The sequence below is a fragment of the Ambystoma mexicanum genome, chromosome 12 (assembly GCF_040938575.1).
Source record: "Ambystoma mexicanum isolate Mex_15411 chromosome 12, UKY_AmexF1_1, whole genome shotgun sequence".
Taxonomy (NCBI): Eukaryota; Metazoa; Chordata; class Amphibia; order Caudata; family Ambystomatidae; genus Ambystoma; species Ambystoma mexicanum.
In genome coordinates this window covers 664,691,847-664,719,316 of record NC_090936.1, presented here as the reverse complement: position 1 = coordinate 664,719,316, position 27,470 = coordinate 664,691,847, and the positions used below count along the sequence as shown (strand labels likewise).

At 43.6% G+C, this 27,470-nt stretch overlaps 1 protein-coding gene across 1 annotated transcript in view; it reads right to left on the bottom strand.

Annotated features, from left to right (window-relative positions):
* Positions 1-27,470, bottom strand: part of DLD (dihydrolipoamide dehydrogenase) — a 644,498-nt gene that overhangs the window by 587,215 nt on the left and 29,813 nt on the right. Inside the window, exon 2 of the mRNA XM_069629155.1 lies at positions 2,584-2,662. Within this exon, the coding sequence (XP_069485256.1) occupies positions 2,584-2,662 (79 nt within the window). The remainder of the gene's footprint in view (positions 1-2,583; positions 2,663-27,470) is intronic.

Here is a 27,470-nt window from a genome sequence, read left to right as displayed (position 1 = left end):
TCGCAATGCTTCAGTATTTGTAGCAGGTGTGTTACTTGTGTTGGTGATTGTTCAAAAGCAGAGATGCAATTAAGTTTTTGGTTAAGTAAAAGTGTTCTTATCCTTCAGGTTCCACTATGCCGGTTCAATGACCAAAAAGCAGTGGAATGGAAAGATACAAAGAGACTTGTTATCAAGACCTGGTATCAATGCCATCGTTGGAAGGCACGGGAGACAAACACTTTGCGTTTACTTAACCACTTTTCAAAGATGACAGGATGGGTAAACTAGAGGTTGGATTTCCCACAGTTGATTCCGGTGAGAGGTGCCCAGGAGCTGCGGGTGCAAGATTTCTTCTGGTCGGGTCCAGGAGCAGAGTGCAAACGTTGGCAATGGAGAAATAGATGATGCACAAATGCAGCCCTCTTCAGGACAATTCACAGGATGGTGAAACGAAAGTTCCAGCCACACCTACCACACTTGTGTATAGGCACGTTATAAATGCCATATCATATCACACATAGACGATGGCAGGCGCCCATCCAGTCGCGGTTGAAGGAGTCTTTCCAGGACAGGATCCCTTGAGGTTAGGAGGCTGAAATTCATCAGGAGGGCGACTTATACAGCCAGTAGTCTACCACTAAGGTTCTGGCTGCAAACAAGGAATGGTGACAGTTCCATCGAAGGTAGCCGACTGGAGAGATGGACAGTCCACCAGGTGATATGGGGACACTTCTGAAGCCTCAGGACGGCTGGCTCCTTAAGAACACATCAAGACCGTTTGGTCCCACGTGTCCAGGGGTTAAGGCACTGCACAGGGCCTTCACAGATCAAGCAGTCCAAAAGGGCTTCACCGGGCATGATGCAGAACGAGATTCTGGGGCTCTTCAGGAGGAGTCTTCAGATCTTCAATCAGTTCTTCTACAAGGGATTTGCTATTTTGTCCAAAGCTCTAATTGCATCTGACTCAACAAGGATTATATGAGCATGATAAAAAAACAGCTCCTGTGTTTCTGGTATCAAACTATGAGCAGGACAGCAAGGAGCTCATTCATAGTGTGACACAAATGTATCTCACAAGATGAAAAATATAACTGTCATTATGATTTAAATGACTTCTATAGCTGGGGGCTGCAACATTTGGCTTGATGCAAGTTGTAGTACAAAACGGCTAGTATGGGGACTGCTGTCCAAATAAATCTTGAGAGCCGCAAGTGGCAGATTCATGTTCTAGAGGTTTCCTGATGTACTTCATACAACTTCCCAAACAAAGAGTTAATGGCTCTTGGGTATGCTAGTATGGCACTAAATGGCCTTAGAATCAAAGTAGAGCCTGGTGGTTTGTGTCACACTTGTCAGGCACTATTAGGCTACAACCAGTTGTTTAAAATGTCCGCATAATTGAGTATTATGTGAACACTACGGCAGGATCCACATGTCAATTAGAAGGTGCCTCAGTTACTAATCGTCCACTGACTCACAGCACACTGCTAAATGTGGTACCAAGCAGGCTCCATATCCACCACAAAGTAGATACATTTTTCCACTTGAAGGAGAAAGGAGTGGGTGTCGGTCAAATTGAGCGCACTGGACACAGTACATCTTTTGGATGGACGCAAAAACCTAGGAGCAATTTTTAAAAAAACGAAAATCTTTCTACTTTGCTGTTTCCCATTTGTATTGGTGAGAGCTGATTTGGGGTATAGGCTGCTTGACATTTTAAAATCAAGGGAGCATTGCAAGGACTGGTAACGAAACAAGTAGGCCTCACCCGAGTCCGAGCTGCTGGGTATACAGCACATTTTAGCCCCAACAAATGGCACATCACCTTAAAAAATATTCTGACCAGTCACAAACCCAGAAATGCAGCATTAAACTTCTTAATCTGGCACACACCACTCCGCAACCCTGAGCAAGGCAACAGACAGATTACTACGAGGTCAGGGATTGATAAGGCATAGCATTTGTGTAATATTCCCTTTGTTCTACATTCAATCCATGTATGAACTCAAAAACACATGTGATCAGTTTGAGACAAATTAAAATGAGCAATGGGCCTGCTGATCTCACAAACCGTGAAACCCAGTGGATTTTCAGGATGAGCAAATAAATAAACAAGTAATACACAATTCAAGTATTTGTATGTAGCATATTCTGACATTAACTCATTGCAGGCATCTCTAAACAAGGTTCGAAATTAAGATTCCATGAGCAGGAGCTTAAACTAGCTCCTGGGTGTCAGGCATCACCAAGTAGGCAGATGCAACCGATGGGGAACCAGGAGCGAGTACAGAGAGGACCACAACAATTTCTACAGGAAAGGCAAACTTTTACTTTTTGCACATTATGTATGATCCTTTATGGTTAAATGTGTACTGGATGTGTCCCAAGTATATCTTCATTGACATAAGGCACCAGCTGTCATGGGAGGCAAAAGTAGCTGTTGGTTCCAATCTAACAATGCTCTCCTAGGCTAAAAGCAGGAGCTAAATAGCTCTCAGCTCTGCTCAATTTCGAACCCTGCTGAAGACCTCACTTTAGATTGTGGTGGGTTGGCAAGAATAGGCTCATTCAAAATAATAAAACAGTAAGCCTAATACTTACATGGTTGCTCAGAGTATGTTCTCAGCAAGGAGACAGAAGTTCTTGGAAGCCCATGTGGCACACGTCCAATGTAGCTTTTCTAGGAGAAAATTAGCAAATAAAACAATTTTACTGATGTGTTTGGGCCTCAAGCAGTGCTGGAGAGAACTTTACAATTACAACAAAAACGTACAAGCAAATCATGTCACTAAAAGTTTAAATAGGCATAGGCTAAAGCACCAAAAGAAATTAACAATCCTTCTGCAGTACGATTAGTTATTTCTGCGTGCCATTGCATTGTATGCACCAGCAGGGAGACTGTCCATTTATCCAGGTCAATTACTCACTGATGTTTGGTCTTAAGTAGAAAAACTGTGGCCCCACATATGAATTTAATGATTTCAACTCCATGGCTGTTTTGGTCTCGGAACTGAATTGAAAGCCTTTGAGCAGTGAGTGAACTTGACATTTTGCATATTTCTAGGTTGAACACAAATTTGTTGAGTAGCTGTGCTGAAAAGTAACTGTCAAAAAAAGCAGGATCTTTGTTTTCGGGAACTTGCATGATCATTAAGGAGCATGCAACATTATGGTACTAAAGATATGAACGTATATTCTATCACTGTTTTGACATATTCTCTGGCTTCTCATTTCATCTCTAAAACTACTCTCTCCTCCTCTCCCCCGCCCCCTCTACTCCCTGCTCTTCCTCTGGCCCGTCTTGGGCCACTTCTCCTCCCTCCTTCTCTGCCTTTCCTGTGTCCTCCCCAGACGAGGTTTCTAAACAAGTTGGATCTATGAAAGTCTCATCAAAACAGGTTCATCCCTGCTCCTCCAAAACCATCAAGGACCACATTGACTCCCTGGCTCCTGCTCTGGCTGACTTCTGCAATAATTCCTTCGCCACTGGAGTCTTCCCACCCCCCCCCTTAAGCACTCCCTTGTGAACCCTCTGCTTAAGAAACACTCTGCCGACCAGGCCCGGCTAAATATCGCCCAATCTCCATCACTCCCTTCCCGGGCAAACCCCTGGAAAAGCTGGCCATCTCCCAGCTTAATCTCCACACTGAATCTGTTGGTTGTCTTCATGACCATCAGTCTGGCTTCTGAGCTGCCAGAAGCATGGAAACTGCTCTCCTCAACATCCATGAAGACCTGCTCTCCAACCTTGATTCCAACACCCCGTGTCCTCATCTTACTTGAGTTCTCTTCTGCCTTTGACACAGTCAACCACACCATCCTGCTCAACCGTCTCCATGATAACCTGGCCATCACCGGTCAGGCCCTGGCATTACCGACCTCTTTCCTCTCTGATCGACCCCTCCCAGGTCCAACTTGGGTCCTTCCCCTCTATCTCTACCTCTGGTGTTCCCCAGTGGTCTAACCGCTCTCCCTGGCTGTTCAACCAATACCTGGCACTTCTTGCCCACTGCACTGCCGCTTTCGGCCCCAACTTCCAGTGCTATGCGGATGACACTCGGTCCTTTTCAGGCTACCTTCATCCACCTCTTCTCCTTCACTCATCTCAGACTGTCTGCTATCCAGGAGTGGTGTGCCGCCAATGATCTCTGCCTTAATGCCAGTAAGACTGAGATTCTCCTCATCAGCACACCTACTCCCTCCTTTACCGTCACTCTCTGGCCGGCCTCTCTTGGCCCTCCTCCTGCTCCCACCGGAGAGGCCAAAAACCTTGTGGTTATCTTCGACTCCACACTGTCCTTCTCTCTTCACATCTCTCACGTAGCTAAGAAGTCACACTACCAACTGCACCTCCTCAGAGGTATTCTTCCTTTCCTCTCCTTCCCCCCAGAAGCTCACCGTCTCCAGAGCTCTGGTTCTCTCCAGGCTGGACTATTTCAACAGCCTTCATCTAAATCTGCCTGCTTCTACTCTCCGCCCTCTGCAACTCATCCAGAACAGGACTGTGACACTTGTCCTTGGCCTCAAGCCCAGGGATCGTATCTCTCAAGGACTGAAATCTCTGCACTGGCTCCCAGTGGCTGTGAGGATTACGTTCAAACCCCTCTGCATTGTCCACAAGGCCCTGGTGCCTGAATATTGTGAATTTATGTTTTACATAATACTGCCTGATAGTAAATGTTGGCCTAAGCACATTTGCATCGCACTGTAATATCACATTGAATGAACCTGAAACAGGCTGACTACGTCGCCATTTTGAGTTATCCGCCATTTTGATCAACTCCTGCTTTCTGTCCCATGTTCAGAATTTGTGTTTTGTGCCTCAGCAGAACAAAATGAACTTTGTGCTGCTTTATGAATGTTGAATGTATACATACATACATATACACTGCTCCTTGGCGTTCAGTTGCACTAACAGTTTGGGGATGAGGAGGAGTGATGTATTCTACTAGTCGGGGAAGTCTCTGGATTAAAGCTCCGGTTGATAAACATATATGCACCAAACACAGACTCCCCCGATTTCTTTCACCAGTGTGCCAACCATATCCACAAGTGTCATGATCTCTGCTTCCAAAAGGTCAGGGTTTTCCCAACTCCCTTGGAAGCAGATCCATAACCCAGGTTCCGAGTGCCAACCAGTCCCAATTGGGACCTTTTGGACCCAGTCCTGGCGCCAGTGGCACCAGGCTCATAAATATGCCCAGTCCCAGCGCTGGAAGCGCCGGGCTCATAATGCTTGGGTGGACTTACCTTCAGCAGACCATGCTGCTTACTTGCCTGCCAGTTGAGCCTCTGATCCTCTTCTGTTTGGAACTACTTTTCCTGTTGGGTGGGGCTGGAGCCACTCCCTAGATTCAGAACACTGGAACTCTTCTGGAAGGCAGGAACTCTTTTCTTACCAGGAACTCTTTTCTTACTTAGGCGTGGCTGTGGAAGGAGACACCTAAGCACTACAGGAGGCTATTTAAACCACACCCGGTGGATGAATCTTGCTTTGCGTTATTCTGCAACCTCTGCAGCAGAACGCTCATCGTGTCTTCTGCATCCGGTCCTGGGCCTAAGGAAAAAGGCTTACCATCCTGAATCCAGTCTTCAGCAACACCTATAAAGACAAGAAAGAACAGGTTAGCATTCCGGCATCTGAAAGGCAAAGGCTTACCATCCTGAATCCAGTCTTCAGCAACACCTATAAAGACAAGAAAGAACAGGTTAGCATTCCGGCATCTGAAAGGCAAAGGCTTACCATCCTGAATCCAGTCTTCAGCAACACCTATAAAGACAAGAAAGAACAGGTTAGCATTCCGGCATCTGAAAGGCAAAATCTTACCAACTCTTTGCACGCTCCGGAGGCCTTCGGCGCTGCATCCCGCATCTGAAAGACAAAACAAGGTGCGTTTAAAGACATTGGGGAACTTTAATACTCACATGCCATTACTCCTTTCCACATCTAATCCAGTGGGTATTCCGGCACCCTGCAGCCGCTCCGAACTCGTACCTGCAAAATAAAAAGACAGTTAGAGCGCATCGTGAAGCAGGCAACAAGCGCTTACTTACGTGCTTCCAGGCGCTTCTATTCATCACACGGGCTCCATCTTCAACTCACTTCAGCCTGTCATCCGCCATCGCCGGAACCCTGCAAAACAAGAGACATCATTACTAAAGACTTTAAAGACATTTGAATGACTCGAAACTTACCGTTCGTGCAGTAAACGACGGACAGCAGTCCTCTGAAGTCAAGAGGCCTGCGCTACCTATCCAGTGAAGAAACTGGTTACAGCACCCTGCCCCGAGGCAGATGGAGAGCTCGGCATTCACTTACCTAAGACATCTTACTCTACACGTCAGGCATACAGTGCACAGAGGTCCAGCCCAAAGAGCCAACCGGGTGCTACACATCACCTTTGAAGATACGGTAGTCGCCCAGTCAAGACCGGCGCCTCTGCGAGAATCAGGTGAGCGTTACAACAAGTTCCCAGACTATGACATCTGGGTAGGCGATTTTAATATGGCCATCACGTCAGAACGGGACTGGTCCTCTACAGCACAGCAAACTGTACCATGAGCAGCCCAGGCGTGGACCACTATCGCAAATGATCACGAGTTGCATGATAAATGGTGAGAAAAGCACCCCAAGGATGAGGAATACTCCTTTTTCTAAAATGTTCATGGTAGTTCCTCAAGAATGTATTACATTGTGAAAACCCCCACCTCTGGCTAAAAGTGGGGTGGAGGCTAATATACTTCCCCGAACCATTTCCGAACACTCCCCAGTCTTGATCCGCATTGCTGCTCTGACAGGGCCCCCGAAACAGCTACGTGGTGGTTCAGGGCCACGGCTCTGGATGATGTTGCGTTCCGTGGGGAAATTGGTCAGGACATACAGACCTACTTTCAAGCCAATGAGGGCTCAGTACCCGATCCGGGGGATGATCTGGGAGGCCTTTAAAGTATACGTATGAGGATGTTGTATATCAAAAGGGGGGTTTAAAGCCATGTGTAGGTCCTTGCGGGAGTTGGAAGCGACCATCAAGGAATTAGGGACCCAGGATACGGGCGAGGTGCGCTGCACATTGAGAGCGCAAAGAGAGGAAATGCACCAATTGGCAGTCAGGGAGGAGAGATTTCTCAGAGACCCGATTGCTGCTAAGGTATGGGGAGGGTGACCGCCCCAGCAAGATGCTAGCATGGGCTACTAAACAAGAGCATCAAGTGACGCTCATTATGGAGGTCCAGGACCAGAACAGGTGTCTCATTAAAGACCTTGTAGGGATCAACAGCAATTTCCATGAGTATTATGACTGGCTATATACATCCCACGCCAACGCAGGACATGACGTTATAATGCAATACCTAGATGAGATAGTCCTAGGATGGCTGAGCCAAGACCAAGGGGAGACTTTAAATGCACCTATGACGGACAAAGATTTGTAAAGCAATACTCACTCTCTCTCCCTAAAGGAAAGGCCCGCGGGTCTTGATGGAATAGCGGCCGAATTCTATAAAACTTACTTAGACTACCTGCTGCCATATCTGTACGAAATGTATGAAAGCGCCCTGTCCACAGGTACCCAGCCAGACTCCACAAGAACTGCCCTGGTCAAGCCAGAAAAAGATCCCCAAAGGTGCACATCATACAGACCATTGTCTCCAATTAATACCATCAACAAAATACTAGCCAAAATACTAGCGGACACACATGCCTGCACTAGTCCTCCCGGATCAGGCAGGCTTTATCCCCGGTCGTTTGACTCAAAATAACCTGAGGCGACTACTTACACTCATGCATAATGTCGACCTAGAAGTCTCCGGATTCGGACTGACATTCATACGCTGAATTTGCTTGCTGTACACTGCGCCAGGGCAGCAGTGTATACAAATGGTATGACATCAGAATACATCAATCCAATGAGGGGCACACGTCAGGGGTACCCCCTTTCAACGATCCCGTTGGCCCTCACAGTGGAGCCGCTGGCTTGTCATACACGAGAATTTTCACGCACATCGAGGCATACGAATCTTACTGTCATTTCCCTATATGCAGATGATATATTACTGTACCTCAAACATCCTAGGCTAAACTTACCCCCACTGATACAAGAGATAAGTAGATTTGGAGACCTCTTGGGATTAAGAATAAATTGGAACAAATAGGAAGTGTTGCCCTTGACCTCATGCGTTCAACAAACAGATGTAGGAGAGGTCTTCCACTGGTGCCCCCAGGGCATAAAGTATCTGGGTATCCTTGTGACCCTGTCAGTGGGAGATCTCTACAGAGAAAACTATGTGAGGGTTCTGTAACTGCTGGAACCCAGAGTGCACTCATGGATCCTCTTCGCTATTTTCCAGGCGGCCTGCATCGCGCTAGCTAAAATGGTTGTCTTGCCCAAACTGCTCTATATATTCAATAATGTACCCATTTGGCAACCAACACACTTTTGGTCTTGAGTGAAAAGATTAAACGATATGTCTGGGCTGGTAGGCAGGCCAAGGTATCTTACGACACCCTCATGCTACCTTACGAGTGGGGCGGGCTAGAATATTCTGATTTATACTTATATTTCCTGGTGGCGCAGGTCCAATACATAGTGGGGTGGGGGCTCCCACCGCTGACCTCCCTCACAGCGAAGGCTGTTGTGTGCCCGAATGACCGACTTGGGATGCTCTGGGGTACCCGGGAAAAGACACTGCGGACTGAGGTCCAACCTATAGACGTGACATGTAAAGCCTGGGGACAGATTGTCTGGGAGACCGGCGCTGTGGCCTGCCACTCCCCGGATTTCCCTATATACAAAATATGCGGATCCTGCTCACAGACGAGAGAGTTTTCCAGATACACTTCCAGAAATTGGGAGTACAGACATTAGGAGATCTGATTCATGATGGGATGTCCTGAAAACCAAAGGAGAATTGACTGCCGTGAACATGCTCCAGTATTTTAGACTAAGCGGTATTGAGACCCAAATGGCCCAAGTTCCCTCATGCCCTCAACCCCCCACCCAATTCTTCAATATGTGCTCAATCCACAGTCCATCAAGAAACTGGTATCAACCATTTACAAGATGGTCAGGAAGGCGAGGTTGGTGAGCAGGTAGACATTTAGGAATACCTGGGAGAAGTCATTGGGGACTGTGGTAAGTGAAGAGCATTGGAAAACACATATGCATGCAGACACGCAAACTGTCCCTAAACAACCGGTTTAGACTAATACACTATAAATTCCTACACCAAGTCTATTATTCCCCGGCCCGTCTGAGCAAATTCTTCCCCAAGAGATCCCCTCCTGTAGAAGATGTAATGGGCACTCACCACGTGGCTTGGTCTTATCCACGTATCAGACCCTTCTGGGGGAAGATCAAGGAGGCAATGTCTGAAATGTTTACAACTGCATGGAACTACACAGCGGAGCGATGGCTACGGGCATTGATCGGGGAGGAGTATGTTGGGGTGGCCACAGTGACAGCCATATATATGATAGCTAGAACATGGGGGAAACGTAATGCACCTTGTTTTCGGAGATGGCTGTAATTCATGAATGTATGCGAGCAAAGAGAAACTCGATATGCATCAACGCTGCCATCAGTAGAAGGCCGATTGATTACTGCCCCTTTTCCGACAATATTAGTCAGAGCGGATGCAAAACATGCTGACAAGTGGCGAGACAATGTAATAAAGTTATTCAATCCATTATTGAAAAGATACTTCACCAGTAATGAGAATGTTAAATATGTGCAATGGGGTACATAACAAGGTGGAGCATGCCCGTTGATTAACACCTCCCACTGAGCTATGAACACAGGTGAACCTGGAACATGGCAGACTGACATTCACAACATGTAAGCGAGCCTAATGAGGTTAGACAGAAAAGAGTGAATAAACTAGTATGTGTAATATCCTATGCGCTGCACTGGGGCCGGTGAGGGGGGGAGTTACTGTTGATATGGGTACTGTGACGAATGTTTAACTGTTACGTAAACCAATAAAGAAAGTACAAAAAATTATATTTTTAATAAAACAGTTGGATTCTTAAGCAGGGCGTGGGTCTAAAACAGGGCGCATGGTGAGATCCTTTTTGGTTACAAGGAAGTACAGTGAATAAATACCCTTGTTTACCTGGAGAAGGGGGACGACTTTGATGTCGCCCTTTTCCAGCAGGACCTGAACTTCTTCCAGCAAGATGCACAGTGTTCTGGTGACGGGCGTCTGCTTCTCGGTGGGTGGTAGCGAGGTTGTAAGAGAAACTTGATGCAATACCCGTGGGTAACGGTCTTTAGTACCCACTGATCTGAGGTGATCCCCTCCCATGCGTGGTTGAATGAAGACAGGCAACCACCAACCGGGGAAGTGTGGGAGGGTCCTGAACTGGCAAGGCACTTTGAGGTGCAGGCCGGGGAGCCTCTGGGAGTAGATTTTCAGCCTCTACCCTTGCCTCTAACGAGAGCCTCTTTGCTGGTATTGGAAGTTACCAGAAGAGTCTTGACCGGAGGACCAGGAGTTATTTCCTGAACCGTATTGCCCCTAGGGTGAGCAGGAGAAGGATTGGCCACAAAAGGACCAGCGTGCGCTGTTGAAAGGGTTTAGCCGTGATCTGGCCAAGTGAGTCGTTTCTAGGGTGTCATCAACCGCTTTCCCAAAAAGATTGTAATCTTCCACTGTTTAGAGGCCTGAGTTTCGGGTTTGAACCCAGAGTTTTTTTTAACCAGGCAGGTCTTTAAAGCAGGGGACCCTGAGCGAGGGTGCATCCAGCAGTTTCAGCGGAGTCCAGTGTGTTCTTCAGTATGATTTGGGTAACTTGTCTGCCTTCAGCCACGGCCGCCAGCAGGCGTGATCGGGTGGGCTCTGGAACATCCTGAAGACCATCCTGCACTAGGCCCCACTGGACATCACTAACTTGCCAGGAGCGTGTTATTTGCGATCCTTGTGGAGTAGGCCGCCGAGGTGGTGATCCGCTTACCCAGGGTGTAAAGCTTCTTGCAGTGTTTCTCTTGAGTGGATTCTGCTGAGGACAGAGGTACCCCCCCGCCCTCTTCCGAGTGGTTGTTACAACAAAGGAGTCTGGTGTGGCACGGCTCCTGATGTAGAGGGGGGGGTAAGAGGGTGATGGCTGAAATAATTTCTCAACCCAGGGGTTAACTGCCCACGTGAGAGACGGGGACAGCAAAGAGAGACGGGGACAGCAAAGAAGAGGTCAGGCGCTTCTTTATAGAATTTAGTAAAGGGATGGCTTGGCTAGATGAAGCCTTTACCTAGAGGATATCCTCCACAAAGTCTGAGTCTGGAGCGCCTTGGTGCGTTGCAATTTTAAAATGGTCTGTTGCTCTTTTTAAAATTGAGTTGAACAACATCTCATCGTCAACAGGTGATGACTCTCTTTGTGGAGGAGTAGAAGTGGGATCCAGAAAGATGACGTCCGGATCAGCAGTATGCATCGGTGTAAGCCAAGGACCCTGGTCCTCCGCCTGATCCCAGTCTGGGCCCTTATCAGCTGGGTCTTGATCAAAGGGGTTAAGCTCTTAAGAATCCTCCTGGATTGGGTCATCTGAGACATGCAAGATGTCTTCTTGGTGTCCCTGTACAGAGGTGGGGAGTTTCTACAATTTGGAGGGGATGGGGCTAGAGTCCACTTCACTAGGTCTCTGTGGTATAATATATCGGTCTGAAAAGTCAATGAACTGGAACATTTTGTCCATGTATTGCTCAAACCTTTCCCTAGTCAATAGAAAGAAAGATGAATGGTCAGAAGGAGGGAAGGGCTACCCAGAAGGGGGAAGATGTTCCTAATAAGGCCTTAGAGAGAGGCTGGTGGACTTCAGAATAGTCCTCTCGAAGAGAACAGGTGCCCTTGTACTCCTTGGCCGATGAAATAATTTCCGAAAGGCTTTTACAAAGCTTCGGCGGCTGTATTGAGGGTCTCGACGAGCCTGGAGGCGCAGTCGTGTTCGGTGACTCCACTGGGTCCTTCGACGCTTGTGCGCCCTGCATGGCTGGTCGACGAGAATGGATTTTTTTAGGGGGAGGCGGGAATGCCCGTACCAGAAGGATGCCCAGTCGTATGCCATGAACGTGGTTGTGTGGAGTGCATCGAACCGTGAGGTTTGGAAGGTGCAGCCGACATTTTTGGCAGCCCTGTGGGCATCAATCGCTTCTTGGATGACTCTAAGAGGTCTTAGGGGTTGTGTGCTTGAGTACACGTGGTGTATGGGTGCCCTTGTCACCTGGGTGTTATCTCCCCTATAACAGTGCCGGGGCGTGGCATCTGGGAACACGCAGGCCTTGCTGAGGAGGTCAATGGCTTCCAATTCAGTGCCATGGCTGCCGACGGATTCCTCGTCGTCCGAAGCCACGGCGCCAACGGGGAAAAGGTTTTCAGCGTGCATAGTGTAGGCCGCTCACCATTTAGTCCGCCCGTCTTTCAACGTCTTCGGCCGTAAGTTTACAGGCCTTGCACGAGCGCTCGTCATGGTCGCGAGGAAGACACAGATTGCATGGACGATGGGTGCCTTTCCAAGGAAATTTGCCACTACACAATGGGCAGAATTTAAATGGAGTCCTCTCCATAGCAGAGGTTAGCGGCAGCCAGACCGATAAGAAACAGAGGGGTGAGGAAAAGTCTCAGAGAGGTATAAAAACCCAGGGCCCCACTCTCGCTACTTTAAGGGCCAGGCCAGAGGGCCGAGGCCACACGGTTGCCAGTCGTCGAGCAGGTCACAGTCGCCAAGTAGTTGCAGACGTCATCGGCAGCAGAATGCAAAAAAGCAGTCGTCAAGAAGGATGTCGAAGCCGACTAGACAACCGTAGGCTGTGGAAACAAATTTAGCAATACAAAACTCTTACGAGCTCCGCAAAAGCGACCAACTAGGTTGGCGGAAAAAATAAATCTGTGGGACCTAGACGCGTGAGGGATTTTGGGTATGCTACATATCATGTTAGGAATAGTGTTACATTAACTCCCATGTCGACGTCCCTTTCGAGCTTCGAAAGAAAGGATCAATACTCTGATTTCCACTAGATGTCGGACTATGCACAGCATGTGATTCTAAGCAGATCCACAAGCATCAGAAAATATATTATCAACCACATTGGTAAAAGTATATATAATGCCTGCCTCAATGGGCGTTCAAGCGTATGCTCTCAACTCAAAATGTGTTGTGCCGTATTGCATCTTCCCTTCACAGTAAAGATATAAAGTGAATAGTGCTCAAGCCCCCCTGGTATTCTGGCGTACATGTCTGTAATGCGAGATATAATGCCAATGCTGCTTCAATTAAACAACTGGCTCCTAAAAAGTACACTTGTATTGCATATTAGGGATAAAATCAAATGTAACAATATAATGTGCATGTTGTGTCTTCCCTACATACGGATTAAAATAGTCTGTACTTTTTCCATTACACATGGTACATAACACTGATTCTCTTTGAACATTATATTGTGCACATGGCATTTATGGAACAACATTGAATATGGCACACCTCACAGGGTGTGCCATCTATAGTGCAACATTTCACAATTAAGTGAATTTCTGGTACATGTTCTAACATGGAACACCTCACATGGTGTGCCAGCCACTGTGCTATCCACATTGCAATATTTCGCCATAAAGTGCTGCATGCTCTCAAAGTGCACTGGATGTAATACCCAAGGTACATAACTACACGTGGCTTGTGTGATCCATGGCACAATTTGCTAGCATCTATACCACACCAATATTGCTAAAGTGCAAGGTTTTGAAAAAAGTGCTATGTACCTTTAAATTATTTAGTTTGATATCCACTAAGCGATCTTATTACGATTGTAGTTAGCCATGATCATCAATACGCAACATGTTTTATCCCTGCTTGATTTCAAATTAATGTTCCCACTCTGCTACCTTAAAAAGTGATTTCAAACACCAATGCAAAGCACACTAACAATTTCGCTAACCCCTTTGAATGAATATATAAAGGCGAGTCTTTTTAACAGTCTTGTAAATTTTATTAGTGTTTTTTCACACTAATAATTTTTATTTTCCTTTTAGGATTTCAAAAAAAAAAAAAAAAAAAAGAGAACATTTATATTCCAAATGAAGCTGCACACCAGTATAAAGTAGTTCATAAAGTACAGTGAATCAGATATTTCTCTTTTTCTTTCAATAAATCAAATATTTTCATAAATTGCTTTCAAATAATTCTCTCTCTCAATAAATCAAATATTTTCATAAATTGCTTTCAAATAATTCTGAATTTATTGAGAGAGAGAATTATTTGAAAGCAATTTATGAAAATATTTGATTTATTGAAAGAAAAAGAGAAATATCTGATTCACTGTACTTTATGAACTACTTTATACTGGTGTGCAGCTTCATTTGGAATATAAATGTTCTCTTTTTTTTTTTTTTTTTTTTTTTTTGAAATCCTAAAAGGAAAATAAAAATTATTAGTGTGAAAAAACACTAATAAAATTTACAAGACTGTTAAAAAGACTCGCCTTTATATATTCATTCAAAGGGGTTAGCGCATTTGAGTTCATCTTCCCAAAATTTCTTTTTTTTCCTTCTTCAATGTAATATCTGTGTAGCAGCCACGCAGAGTTGGGAAGTTCTCATGCAGATAACCCTTTAAAACTTTCTATACTCATTTCTTTACAAAGATAATAAGCAGTCGCCAAGGAACCACTTCTTTAACAAAGGCTGTATAGATTGATTACTTTTTCTACAAATTATATAAGAAGGCTCCTGGCAGACGCTCTAATCACTAATCTCCAAAATGGAAGAAGCATTTAATCTAAGAGAAACACAAGCAAATGAACTTTTTTTAAGACATGGACAAACCAGCTCTTCTGCCTCTAAACAATCAAACAAAAACTCACTCAAGAATCTCTTTGAACACTTAGAAAATCTAAGCAAGCAAGAACTTAATAAATGGTGGGAAATCAAAACCTTAAAAATGTATTTGGAGGTCAACAGGATTCCTAGAGGACTCAGGATTTGTATCTTTCCGTCTTTTGAAGATGAAGACATATCAGCACTCAATGATTGGGTAGACCTATTACACAATACCTCAAAGGAAATGATGATACGGCTTATAAACCAAGCAGCATTGATTCATGAAAGAATAATGAAGAACATAGAAGAAATAAAAGAAACAATTAAACAAGCTCAATGTCCAGAGATCACATTTAAAAACTATCAGATCTTAGACGATTTTTTGGGAGATTATGAGAAAGAATTAAAGCTCAAGAAACAAAGAACCTTCATCAGAGACGAAAATGATTACATTAAGAATAGAATCTTTACTTTTCAAAGAAAATATGACAGTGAAATACGAAAACAACCTTATAGAAGGAAAACATCGCCTAAAGACAACCTCTCCACTCCTTCAACCTCAGATGTAGAAACATCGAGTGAAAAAGACACATCAGTGTCAGCACCTATCCCCATATCAACTACCCCCAACGAGAAACAGCAAAACTCTAACAAAACATGTCCTTTTTTGGAGGAATTGAAAAGACACAGGACCAATTCACGGACAAACAAACCCCTATTTCGTGGAGCACCAAAACAACTAGGATCTCTAAATATCTCCCATTCAAACATCATAGAGGCAGTCGAGGAGGAAGAAGAAAAAATAGAAGAAAGAAATCAAGGTGTAGAAACAAGAGCACAAAGACAAGGGAGGAGAAGATGAATCTAATCATAAATTTATCAAAATATGAAATTACACCAGCACTCACCACAGCTCTAAGTAAAGGGCTTTCGTTCAGTCCAACATATAAAGGAGATTATTTCCAGCAACAACTTGACTTGTACAAATTTTGTAGGAAATTAAAATTAAAAAAATTCTTTGGAGAAAAAACCTTTAAAAAACCTATTCATCAAATGAGCACACCGTCTGAACTCACTGTTAAAATGGTCGAAGATACAGTGGACTTACTAAACATTGAAGAAGGAGAAAATTATACCCAAGAAATTTTCTTAGAGGAACAGGACATACAAACAGACTTAATGGAAGAAACGAGTATAAAACCAAAATCAACATTTATACCAATTCTATCTTCAGAAAATGTCATAGATGTATTCCACAAAACAGTCAGTAACGATCTACGGAAAGACTATTTAAACAATAAACATATCAAGACAAGTTACAACTTAACAAAAGAAGAAAAACTGGCAATTACAAACTTATCTAAGGACAAATCCATCATAATTAAAGCTGCAGACAAAGGGGGCAAAATTGTCCTCTTTAATAGAATTGACTATATAAGAGAAGGACTTAAACAACTAAATGTGAAACAATGCTATGAGAAGTTAAATAACAACCCAATTCCTACTCTAGAAACTTTGTGGAATGAAAAAACAAAAAACTGGCATGAACTTGGCCTTCTAGGTGACAAGGAATTTCAAAGTCTAATCAGCAAAAACTCAATTATGGCTACAATATATTTTTTACCAAAAATCCATAAAAGCTACAAAGACTTTCCACCACTTCGACCAATCATAAATGGCATTGGCTCAATGACAGAAAGTATTTCACAATATATTGACTCACATCTACAACCATTGGCAGCAAATCTAGCTTCATATGTCAAAGACTCAAAACATATCATTCAACAACTCAACCAAATACCATGGGAATCTAACTACTACTTTGTTACATTAGATGTAGTTCAATTATATACAAGTATCCAGCATCAAAAAGGTTTGGAAAGTACAATGTTTTTTCTCAAAACTCGATCTGTTTCATTTCTTGAACAAAACAAAATGATAATTGAAATGCTACATTTCTGTTTACACAATAACATTTTCATCTTTAACAGTAACATCTATAAACAACTTCAAGGAACAGCTATGGGGTCAAAATTTGCCCCTTCTTATGCAAATCTTTTCATGGGCCTCTTTGAACTACAACATGCTTGGAAACATCAATATTTTGAACGAAATATAAGATTCTGGGGACGATTCATAGACGACATCCTATTAATCTGGGAAGGAAACCTTCAAGATCTAGACATATATGTCAATTATCTTAACAAAAATTCCTTCAACTTGTCATTTACCAAATCAGCCAGTGCCGCTAAAATTGAATATTTGGACCTTGAACTTTTTGTCGAAAATTCACAAATACAAACTAAACTATTCACAAAACCTACAGCTGGGAACAGTCTCCTTCATGCAACATCCCATCATCCAAAACATACCATTTACAATATTCCATATGGAGAAATACTGAGAATTAAAAGAAATTGCAGCACTACTTTTACCTTTCAAGAGAATCTTTGTCATATTCATCAAAAATTTTTACAGAGAGGGTATGGAATGAAAACTATCAAAAAAGCAATTACCAAAGCGGAATTGGTTTCTAGAGATTCTCTATTGGAAAACAAACCAAAATCAACAAAGACATCCCCTAGAACTCCATTTATAACCACTTTCAGCACAAAATCTTACCGGATCAAAAAGATACTCAGAAAGCATTGGAACATCCTTATGACAGACTTTAGTCTACAAAAACATCTGGATGACCACCCTAACATTTGCTTTAGAAAAGCACCAACAATCAAAAATAAGATCAGTCCAAGCTTTATGGGTCCATTACCCAATGAAACAAAATCCTTCTTTTGTACGGAAAACAAAGGCACCTACAAATGTGGTCATTGTAAACTATGTCCGTACATAAAACCAGGGATGAAAGAAATCACATTACCAAATGGTGAAACTAATCATATAAATCAAATGATAAACTGCAACTCAACTTTTGTCATTTATGGAATAGAATGTATTTGCAAGAAGTTATACATTGGGAGTACTATCAGAAAATTGAAAACAAGAATATTTGAACATATAAGAGCCATCAGAAGTAAAGATTTGAGATCCCCTATCTCAGTTCATGTTATCATGAATCATCCTGACTTCGATATCTCTAAACTAAAAATCTTTGGTCTGGAGAAAGTTAACCTTTCACCAAGAGGAGGAAATAAGGAAGACCAACTAAGAAAAAGGGAATGCAGATGGATTTGTAGAATGGACACATGTATTACTGGTCTAAATTGTGACACAGAAATGTATAACTGGCTTTAAACTACCATATTGCTTATTCTATAATTTTTATTCTCTAATTAATTTGTCTTTGCTTTATACGATCTAGAATTCGTATTACTCAGTTATAATGAAATTGTATCATTTTACCTTATCCTTAAATTACTGCCATTTGTAAAACTTGTGCGTATCCACGCAATTGTGTCACATTTAATAATGAGGGCGCAGCAAGATTTTTTTCATAATCATTTAATTCTAAAATGGCTCCTTAAAATGATCGTTCTGGACTTTTCTCAGCAAGCGCTAAATATAATTGGCGTATTGCTGAGAAACAACATTTGAATGCACCTCAACTTATTTTCAAAATGGCCGCTGGGCCGCGAATAAGTGCGTGGTGACGTCATCGCGCCACACGGTATCACGTGGGTGTGGCGTGATGAGGTCATCACGTCACGATCGCGGCAATAAAAAGCCAAAATAAGCTTCAGTTAGATATCCTAGCACTTGGGTGCTTATCATGGCACAGGACCACAAAATATCATCAACATAAGGTAAGAAAATGAGAAGCCTGTACCCTCTCTGCCTTGAAACTGATTAGAACCTTTCTTTAAGACCAAATTTCTCACTCCCTATAGATTGAAAACAAGAAGCAATTACTTTATCTTCTTCCCCCATTCTCCCTTTTACAGCTTAAACCTGGATCCATATTCTACAGACTAAACTAAGTCAAATATCCTGATGAACATTATATAAAAAAAAAAAACCTTTATTTTGGAAAAATAATACATGATATATGTGAATAATCAGAAAATCAGAACGGTGAGTCTTTTGAAAAAATTAATATAATTACTATTTGGGCAAAAAAACTCCAATACATTACTAAAAAAGAATTTGGCCAACCCTTTTTTTCTTTTCTTTTTAGTACCGAAACATTCTACTAAAATTTCCTCTCCTGAAGAACCATTGAGAGTAACAATGGGGAAACACGTGTCAGAATTATTTGAAAGCAATTTATGAAAATATTTGATTTATTGAGAGAGAGAATTATTTGAAAGCAATTTATGAAAATATTTGATTTATTGAAAGAAAAAGAGAAATATCTGATTCACTGTACTTTATGAACTACTTTATACTGGTGTGCAGCTTCATTTGGAATATAAATGTTCTCTTTTTTTTTTTTTTTTTTTTTGAAATCCTAAAAGGAAAATAAAAATTATTAGTGTGAAAAAACACTAATAAAATTTACAAGACTGTTAAAAAGACTCGCCTTTATATATTCATTCAAAGGGGTTAGCGCATTTGAGTTCATCTTCCCAAAATTTCTTTTTTTCCTTCTTCAATGTAATATCTGTGTAGCAGCCACGCAGAGTTGGGAAGTTCTCATGCAGATAACCCTTTAAAACTTTCTATACTCATTTCTTTACAAAGATAATAAGCAGTCGCCAAGGAACCACTTCTTTAACAAAGGCTGTATAGATTGATTACTTTTTCCACACTAACAATTTGTTAAAACACAATAGGTTATCTGGAAACAAACTGGCCTATATCTGTACTATACTAATATACCCACTAGTGGTTAGTCCAAGCCTAAAAAAAATAAAGTTCCTTGTCCATATTCTGACCCCTGCCCATTTTTTGTGTCGAGGTCCACAATATATCTGGACTCTTTCCGGCATCATTTTTATTCTCGGTCCTCTTCCCCTGGGGTGCTGCTCAACTTGGTCTATAATGAAGTATTGAAATGTCTCAAGGATCCCTCCATGCGTTTCCTCAAAATATTTCACTAGGGGATATGCATAGGCTTTGTTTTTTTATTGCATGCAAGTGTTGCAAGATCCTTATTTTTGCCATTAGTTTGGTACTTCCCACCCACATTCAACTTCATATATAACATGGGTGCTGTGATATTTTGTTTGCTGGTGTACATAATCCATCTTGCTAGTACCATACTTGCATGCCTTGCATTTCATACACGTCATGAAACCATTCCTCACTTGTGATGGCCAGTTAGCTTGAGTTACTTTAGGTGAGAAAACACTTGCTACCTGTAGATTTCTAGTCGATGGGGTTTTCAAATATAACTGTTCCTCTTTCCCTTATGTGGGCATTGATTTCTTTATCTTTTGTTAAAATCTTCCAGTGGTTATCAAAGATTTGTCGAAAAAGTCCAGCTTGATAATTATATGTTGTGATAAAGGGGGCTTCGGCCTTCCATTCTCAGTCTTTCTCTTAACTCGCAGCAGATCCTTTTTTACCTCCTTTGTTTTTTGATACGCTCGGTTGATGACATGTACGAGACATTTTCTTTCCTTAAATCTATTGGCTGCCTCCTATGACTGTTTTAGGCAGTCAGTTTCCTCTGTACAGTCTCTCTTGATCCTTAAAAATTCCCCATGTGTGATACTCCATTTCAGATTTTTCCGATTACCACTTTTTGCATCGAATATGGAGTTTGTGCTGGTTACTTTCCGGTGCATTGTACTCTGTATACTTCCAGGGTGCGAAATTGCCAGGAACTGGGAACCATTTAGCTCCCGATCATAGTCAAGGGGAACCTGGTTAGCTTGAACCAACTAGCAGCTACTTTTGACTCCTGGGGCAAGTGATGCCAAACAAACCTAGCTATGTGATATTAACTATGTATGCATGGGGATGTATATAAAGGACGATAAAGAATACACTTAAGGGACATTAGAGCATAACATGAAATGGATACAAAGTTAGAGTTGGCATCTTGCGCAAAGTTAGATTTGCTGCACAGTCTGTACCAGCTCCTGGTTCCCCAATGGTAGCTCCTGCCTAACTGGTTCTGCTGGATACCAAGGAGCTGCCATTTGCTCCTGGTCAACAAATCCCAATTTCGATCCCTGCCTTTCGCCCACAATCTCAATTTTCACATCCAAGTAAATAATGCTTTTGGGGTCATGTTCCATGAATTTTATGTTGTGTGTGATCATTGATTATTGCAAGAAACTCTAGCCATTCTTTGGTACTACCTCCCCAGATCACAAATAGATAGTCGATGTATCAACATAGTATTATTTTCTGTGCAAATCTGGCGAGTTCCTCCGAGTGCAAAATATATTTTTCCCATAATCCAATTTATAGGTTGGCAACGGCGGCGCAAATGCATTATGCTCTAAGAAACATCTGAGCATTTCCAGTACCATGAGGGAATGATCTCTATAGCAGTCCGACTTAGTTGATAGGAATAAAAGATGGTACAGCATTTCTTGTGTTATGTTTGATACTCGTGTATAAATGACACAACATCTAGGGTTGCCAACACATATGTAGTCTGCCATGGGATGTCTTGAATCTTTCTGAGAAAATCCATTGCATCTCCGATATAGGATGGGAGGCTTGTTACAAACGGAAAGAGATATGTATTAATGTATGTTGAGTTCTTTCCCAACATGGAGCCTATTGCCGACACAATTGGCCTCCCCCGGTGGTCTGTGGAGCCTCTTGTGCATCTTCGGTACAAGTAGATTGTTGGCGTTACCGGATATCACCATAAAATATTCCTTCTCCCCCCATTCTCAGAATCCATTTTCAAACCATCCACACAATATGTTAAGCTCATCCTGATATTCTGGGATATGGTTGTGATCCAGGATTTTATAATTCTTGATGTTCTTCAGTTGTCGCATGACTTCTGCCAAGTAGTCCATTGTGTTCATCACGACCACATTACCTCCTTTAGCCAAGGATTTTATGGTGTCAAATTTCTCAGTCTGTTAATTGCCCTCCATTGATCTGTATTCAAATTTGACTTATTCTGCCTATCTTTCTTCTCACCTAGTTTTCTTCGATCATCCACTACTTAGTCAGTGAAAACATCGAGATGTGCACAGTTGGGAATATTAGGGTTAAACTTTGTTTTGGTTTTTAGTCTGCACTCCTCCATTAGCATGGTGTTGATACCCAATGATACCAGATCACATAGGATCACCACCCTCCTTGGGCTCCTCATTTGAGGACCTGGCCAACTCATTCAGCACTAGTACTGCAGGATTATCTCAGATCAATAGTTTTTAGGGTTTTGCTTCACTTTGACTATATTCCTTCTTATTTTGATTCTAATGAAAATGAATAAGTCTTAATTTTCTCATGCAGTGATGTAAATCAATGCACATTTGGGCATAGTCAAATCTGCCATCCGAATAAATGTTTAATCCCTTCGCTGGCACCTTGGTCTCCCATTTGTTCAGTGTTCTATCCAACAAATTGACTAGTTGTCGAATATTCATTTGGTTCTCTTGTTCCTGCCTCTGCCAAAGTGTGCTTGTCATGTCTGCGGTGTCGAGTCTCTGGACTGGCTTCTTGCCCCACCTTCCTCTCCATGTCTTGTTCGATTCCGTCCTGGTTCTTGTTGTGTTCTTTCTTTTGTTCCACCCTCTGCTCATGTTTTTTTGTTTTTCCTTCCATGTGCAGAAGTCACATCTCTACTAAAGAATTGAGTCTTATGGGAGTTTCTGCTGTTTCACTTTCTGAGGTCTCTACCGATGAGCTTGCTGACTCTGCCAACGTTCCCCCCCCCCCTCCATCTCCTGTGCATTTCTTGTTGTGCCACTCATTTGACGTGCTTCAAATATTTTTGCAAACGTGTATATCTGTCCCATTTCATAGTTCTGCTTGTCCCCAAGGAGTTTGCATTGTTTTTGTTCTTTGATTTCCTCTTCATGTTTTTTCAAATTTTTATCCATCTGTTTTTGTATGTCCTGTGCTCGCTCACAGTCTGTTCCAGAGTACAAAACTTCCTCTATTTCTTGAATCTCCTTCAGCAATTTCTCTGTCCTTTTTGGCATACCTCAGCAGCATTTAAAATAATTTGAAAGAGCAGAGATATCAGTTGCTTCTCCCCACAGGTCAATATTTCTGGATCAGGGTTCACATATGTTGTTATGAATGATTATGCACAATCCTCTCGTATCTATGTAGTTTTGAAGTGAGGTCGCCTCCCACCATTTGCCTGTTTCTTGTTTGTGCAGCTATCTAAACATCTTTTGCTGCGTTGTTGCATTTTCAATATTGAGATTACTTATTTTTAGCCTTTTGTCAACCACCATCAAAAAGGGCTATTGCATCTAGAGCCCTTTGTGTTTCCTTATCTGCCATGTTTATACGTTCTTATTCAATTTCAAACAATAAGTTCACGATTCAAACAAAGTGGGTTCTTTTGTTTGTAAAATGCAGCTTGCTCGCCCCTTTGTATGGCTATAACACAGCAATTGATCTATTTCTCTCGTTTAACTCAGACCCCCAGTCTCAAGTAATGTTCCTGCCGTGTTAATGTCCAACAGGTATTATAATACTGTGTCCGCCCGTTAATGTATTTTTTCCCAGAAATGCTGCAATAAGCCCTCGCTTACCTTGCCTCCTGCAACGCTTCCTCTGAATTGTTTCCCTTTGGCATCTCAACTCGGATTCCCATTCATGGCATCCTTTGTTCACATAAACGGGGCTCGCAGCTGCATCTTCTCTCACATTGAAATCACACTAAATACTCCATATGGGACAATATATGAACAGTTGTGGAATTTGAAACTCCTACATGAATACAAAAATCTAGGGCAAAATTGGTACTGTATCAGGATAAAGACATCTATGGGCCAACGTAGAAGCTCCGCCCATCTCCACAGTCCAGCCATCCGCATATATTTGCGCACTGCTTACACCCATTAAAAATAAACAGTGCTATTATGGATGACCAAAGTACCGATTCTGCCCTAGATTTTTGTATGCATGAGTTTGGTATTGCACAACAGTTTTTATTCTGTGAAAGTGAGACTGAGGAGCAATGTGCAAATAGATGACAAAATAAGACCAGTCCTCCTGGTGAAAGTTAATCTGCAAAATTGGGGTCTTATACCACTCTTTTTACATAGTGACGCTAAACTACTAAAAGCTCACAGCAGAGCTATATCACATGGAGATTGCATATTTGTGGGACCGCGAGAGGGTAAGCGCAACACTGATTTGCTTTAACTCTGACAATCCATCAAAGGACCATTAACCAATCTCGTAGTGCAAGCCTACTCCCAACCTCAGCTGTCGCTGCACACTGATAACACCAGCTACGGCCAGTCACCTCCCTGGAGCACACCTTTTGCCCACAATCCTTGTCTGATCCAATCTTTTATTTAGCCCTCACGTTTTACTGTTTTGCCAGCCTCCATTTTTTCCTAAAACTTCTTATTTTCCCTCATGTTTTTATACAATCCTTTCCCTCCGCGACACCTATTCAATTTGTATTATTCACCCAAACATTCCTTTTATGCGCAAACCAAAATGGCACCTCTCCACGGCATTCCTTTCCACTGCTCACTCCTTTTCTCCTCAGAGCATTAGGGGACTCTGCCCATTTTGACATGTGGCCTAGCATTTTCTCAGGCTCTTTCCACATGAAGCGGAACTGGCTGCATCTTTGCAGAAAACACCCTTTCCCAATCAGCTTTCCCACCCACCATGTTTTATGATGCCTGTGATCTCACCAGAAACAGAAGACAGGGGCCTATGCTCTTATCTGATCGCTACTCCCCACATTCATGACAGGAGACTTCTGTGCTATTCCACCTGTAGTTTGGATTTTGCCTTTTCATTTCACTGCAGCTAAATACTGAGGCAAGGCATTTTCTGTCCACTGTGCTCCAGGATAGATCTCTGTGTATTGCAGTGCGTGAACATATGCGGTAGGCTGGACTGTGGAGCCTCTACATTGGCCCACAGAGATTTATCGGGATTAAGTACCAATTCTGCCCTCCCTAGAAAAAAAAAGATACACAAAAATGAAAAGCAAATATGCTAAGGTTGACACCAACCCATTCCTGCTGGAGCCGCATTCACTCTTAACAAGAGGATGCCGGGTTCTGTGATTATGTACCTCTGTCCAAGTTACTACCTCCCTTTCATGCATCAGCAGGTAGGAATAAATAGCAGTTCCTAGCCGTTACTTTTGTGAGGAAAGAGGGTGCATAGAGGCATAACGAGAAGAGAGCAATCCATCGCAGCATGCTGCTTTTTTCTGCCTGGCCTCGTACTGACCTAATTTGCTTGAGCTGTTAATAGGTTGTCTCAATGTGCTGCCTGCCCTCATTAAACAGATTATATTGGGGAGCGTGTCCACTCATTTGCCCACCCTTGGTAACTTATTTTATCCTCTATGCAGAACTTATGTCACCTGTGATAATGTACGAGTCTAAAGAGGAGGTTGCAAACATTTACGGCCAAACCAGAAGGGCATCCGTATTACCATTGACTTTTATGACCAGACCACCTAGTGGAACTTGTACTTTTAACACTTTTACTTTGGACCTATGGTGTTCGTGCCTTTTCACATCCCTCTTCATCTGGCCCATTTTTAGTGTTCAGATAGAGGAGGGTTTCTAGCACGGTCTGCTGGCCTGCGCAGCACATGTTCTTGTGTGTTGGTGGCGGGCATGTTCTTGTGTCTCGGTGGCGGTAGGAGGGAGTGACCGACTGCTCATCGGGCGGTCAGGTATCCCTCAACCTTAACAGACACGTCTTTCAAGGTTTTAGATCCTGCTAGGTTTACAGGACAATGGACAAACAAGCAAAATATAGACGATGACTTCAAAGATAGCAAGAAACAGAAGACAAACAACATGCTCCGTCGAGACTTATCTAAACGAATAAAATAAAAAAAAAATAAAAGACCACCAGGGGGTGCCTACCAAGATGGCCGCGTGAACAGTTTTCTCCGTTCACCCTTGTCTGCTGATTGAGCTGTATGGTGCACTGCCGAGACTCTACAGTGTTTCTATGTCAGGACTCACTGTAGTATAGTGTGGTGTGCGTATTGCCTTTGCCCGGGCTTTCCAAGATGTCAGGGTTGTTGGAGTGGACCCTCGACCCATGCCACAACAGTGTGCGCTCCCATGCGCCCCCCAGAGTTGTCACGGCGGAAGGAGCGGATTGCTGCAGGAGTGCCCCTGGGGCCCTGACGGAGGCAGCGGGCAGACGGTTGGTAGTGCTTGCCTGCTTTGCTCCAGTCAGAGCTGGAGTTTGGGAGGAGTGGCCTGCTGCCAGAGAGCTGCCTGGCTGGCTGCGTGAGGAGCCTGCTTGTTCAATGGACATCCCGGTGTGAATACTGGTCCTGGATAAGGGCTTGAAGTCCCAGAGGAGCCCTCAAATCTGCACGACACTGGGCCTGTGTATGTGTATGTGGCCGTAGGGTCACCACGGCCCGTGTGTGAGTGCCAGATTTACTGACACCATAGTAGCTGGACTCATTCGGTGGTGTGCGGGTCCAGCGGGCGGGCAGGTTTGCTGTGGTCCCATGTTTGCATTGTTGCAGACAGGTGGAGGGCCCTCCGTTTTGTATGAAGGGCAAAGTGTTGCCGGATTCAACGGCGCAAGGTGGCACCTGGGCTGTATGGACTACTAGGAGGGGGATCCTTGAGCCGGCTCCCAAGTTGGAGGTGTCCCTGCTGTTGTAAGGTTGTGGTTCTGCCATCGAGGGGCCCGAGGGAGCAGGGCTCTGTAACCCGGATTGGGAGCCACAATTTAACTGCACCGGGACCTGGAGTGGTTGCTGTTCCTCCACATGCAACCTGGAAGGTACTGGCACAGGTCCCGCAGGACCAAGTGGGCCTGACGTGCTTTGGGATGGCGCCAGATGCAGTTGCCCAAGGCCTGCATGGGGCTGCGAGGGGAGTAAGCTGGAGAGGAGAGTAAGCTAGAGAGGGGGCCGCTGCCTGGTCTCTTGGCCTTACTACAATATAGGAGGAGTGCACACATGGCTGCCAAAGAGGGGTGTTCCGGGGGTGGAGGGTGCCCCACCCCACAGTCGAGCCGGTCAGAGGGCCCTGTAGTCCCCTCTACTAAAGATGATGTTACAGGCTTTTTACAGGAGATAAAAGGCACGGGGGGGGGGGGACATTCATGCCTCCATCTTGGTTTTGAAAGGTAGGGTGGAAGTGTTGGAGGAAACATTTAAAGTGATGGTGAACAATCCCCTCAAGGCTGACCTATTTGAGTTGAAGTACGAGACCCGGATGACCGCATGGAGCTACGGGAGGCAGATTTCAGTTTAAAACTGGATGACCTCGAAAAAAAGAGACCAGAGTAACAATTTGAGGGCGTTTGGCCTCAAAGTGCAGAAGGGAGAATAACCCAATGATGTCTGGAGGAGTGGAAGGAATTGTGAATTCCTTGTTTGTGGATGTCGGGGGAAAGGAGGTCAAGATTCTGGGCTGGTATGTTGAGAGGTACAGGCCCGAAGGTTGGTGGTGGTAAAGTTCCTCCGCTATGGTGATAAGGTAGAATTGCTGGAAAAGGCTAACAGATGCGCAATATTCTGAGGGGCACAGTACAGATATACCAGGACCTTTCCAATCTCAACCTGTACCGGCGCAGGGACTATTGTCCCTTTGAAGAGAGGGTCCCGGGAATGCCCCTCTTGTCTCCCATAAGCATGACAGCCGAAGAGTCAGAGATGCAAGAAGCCAATCCC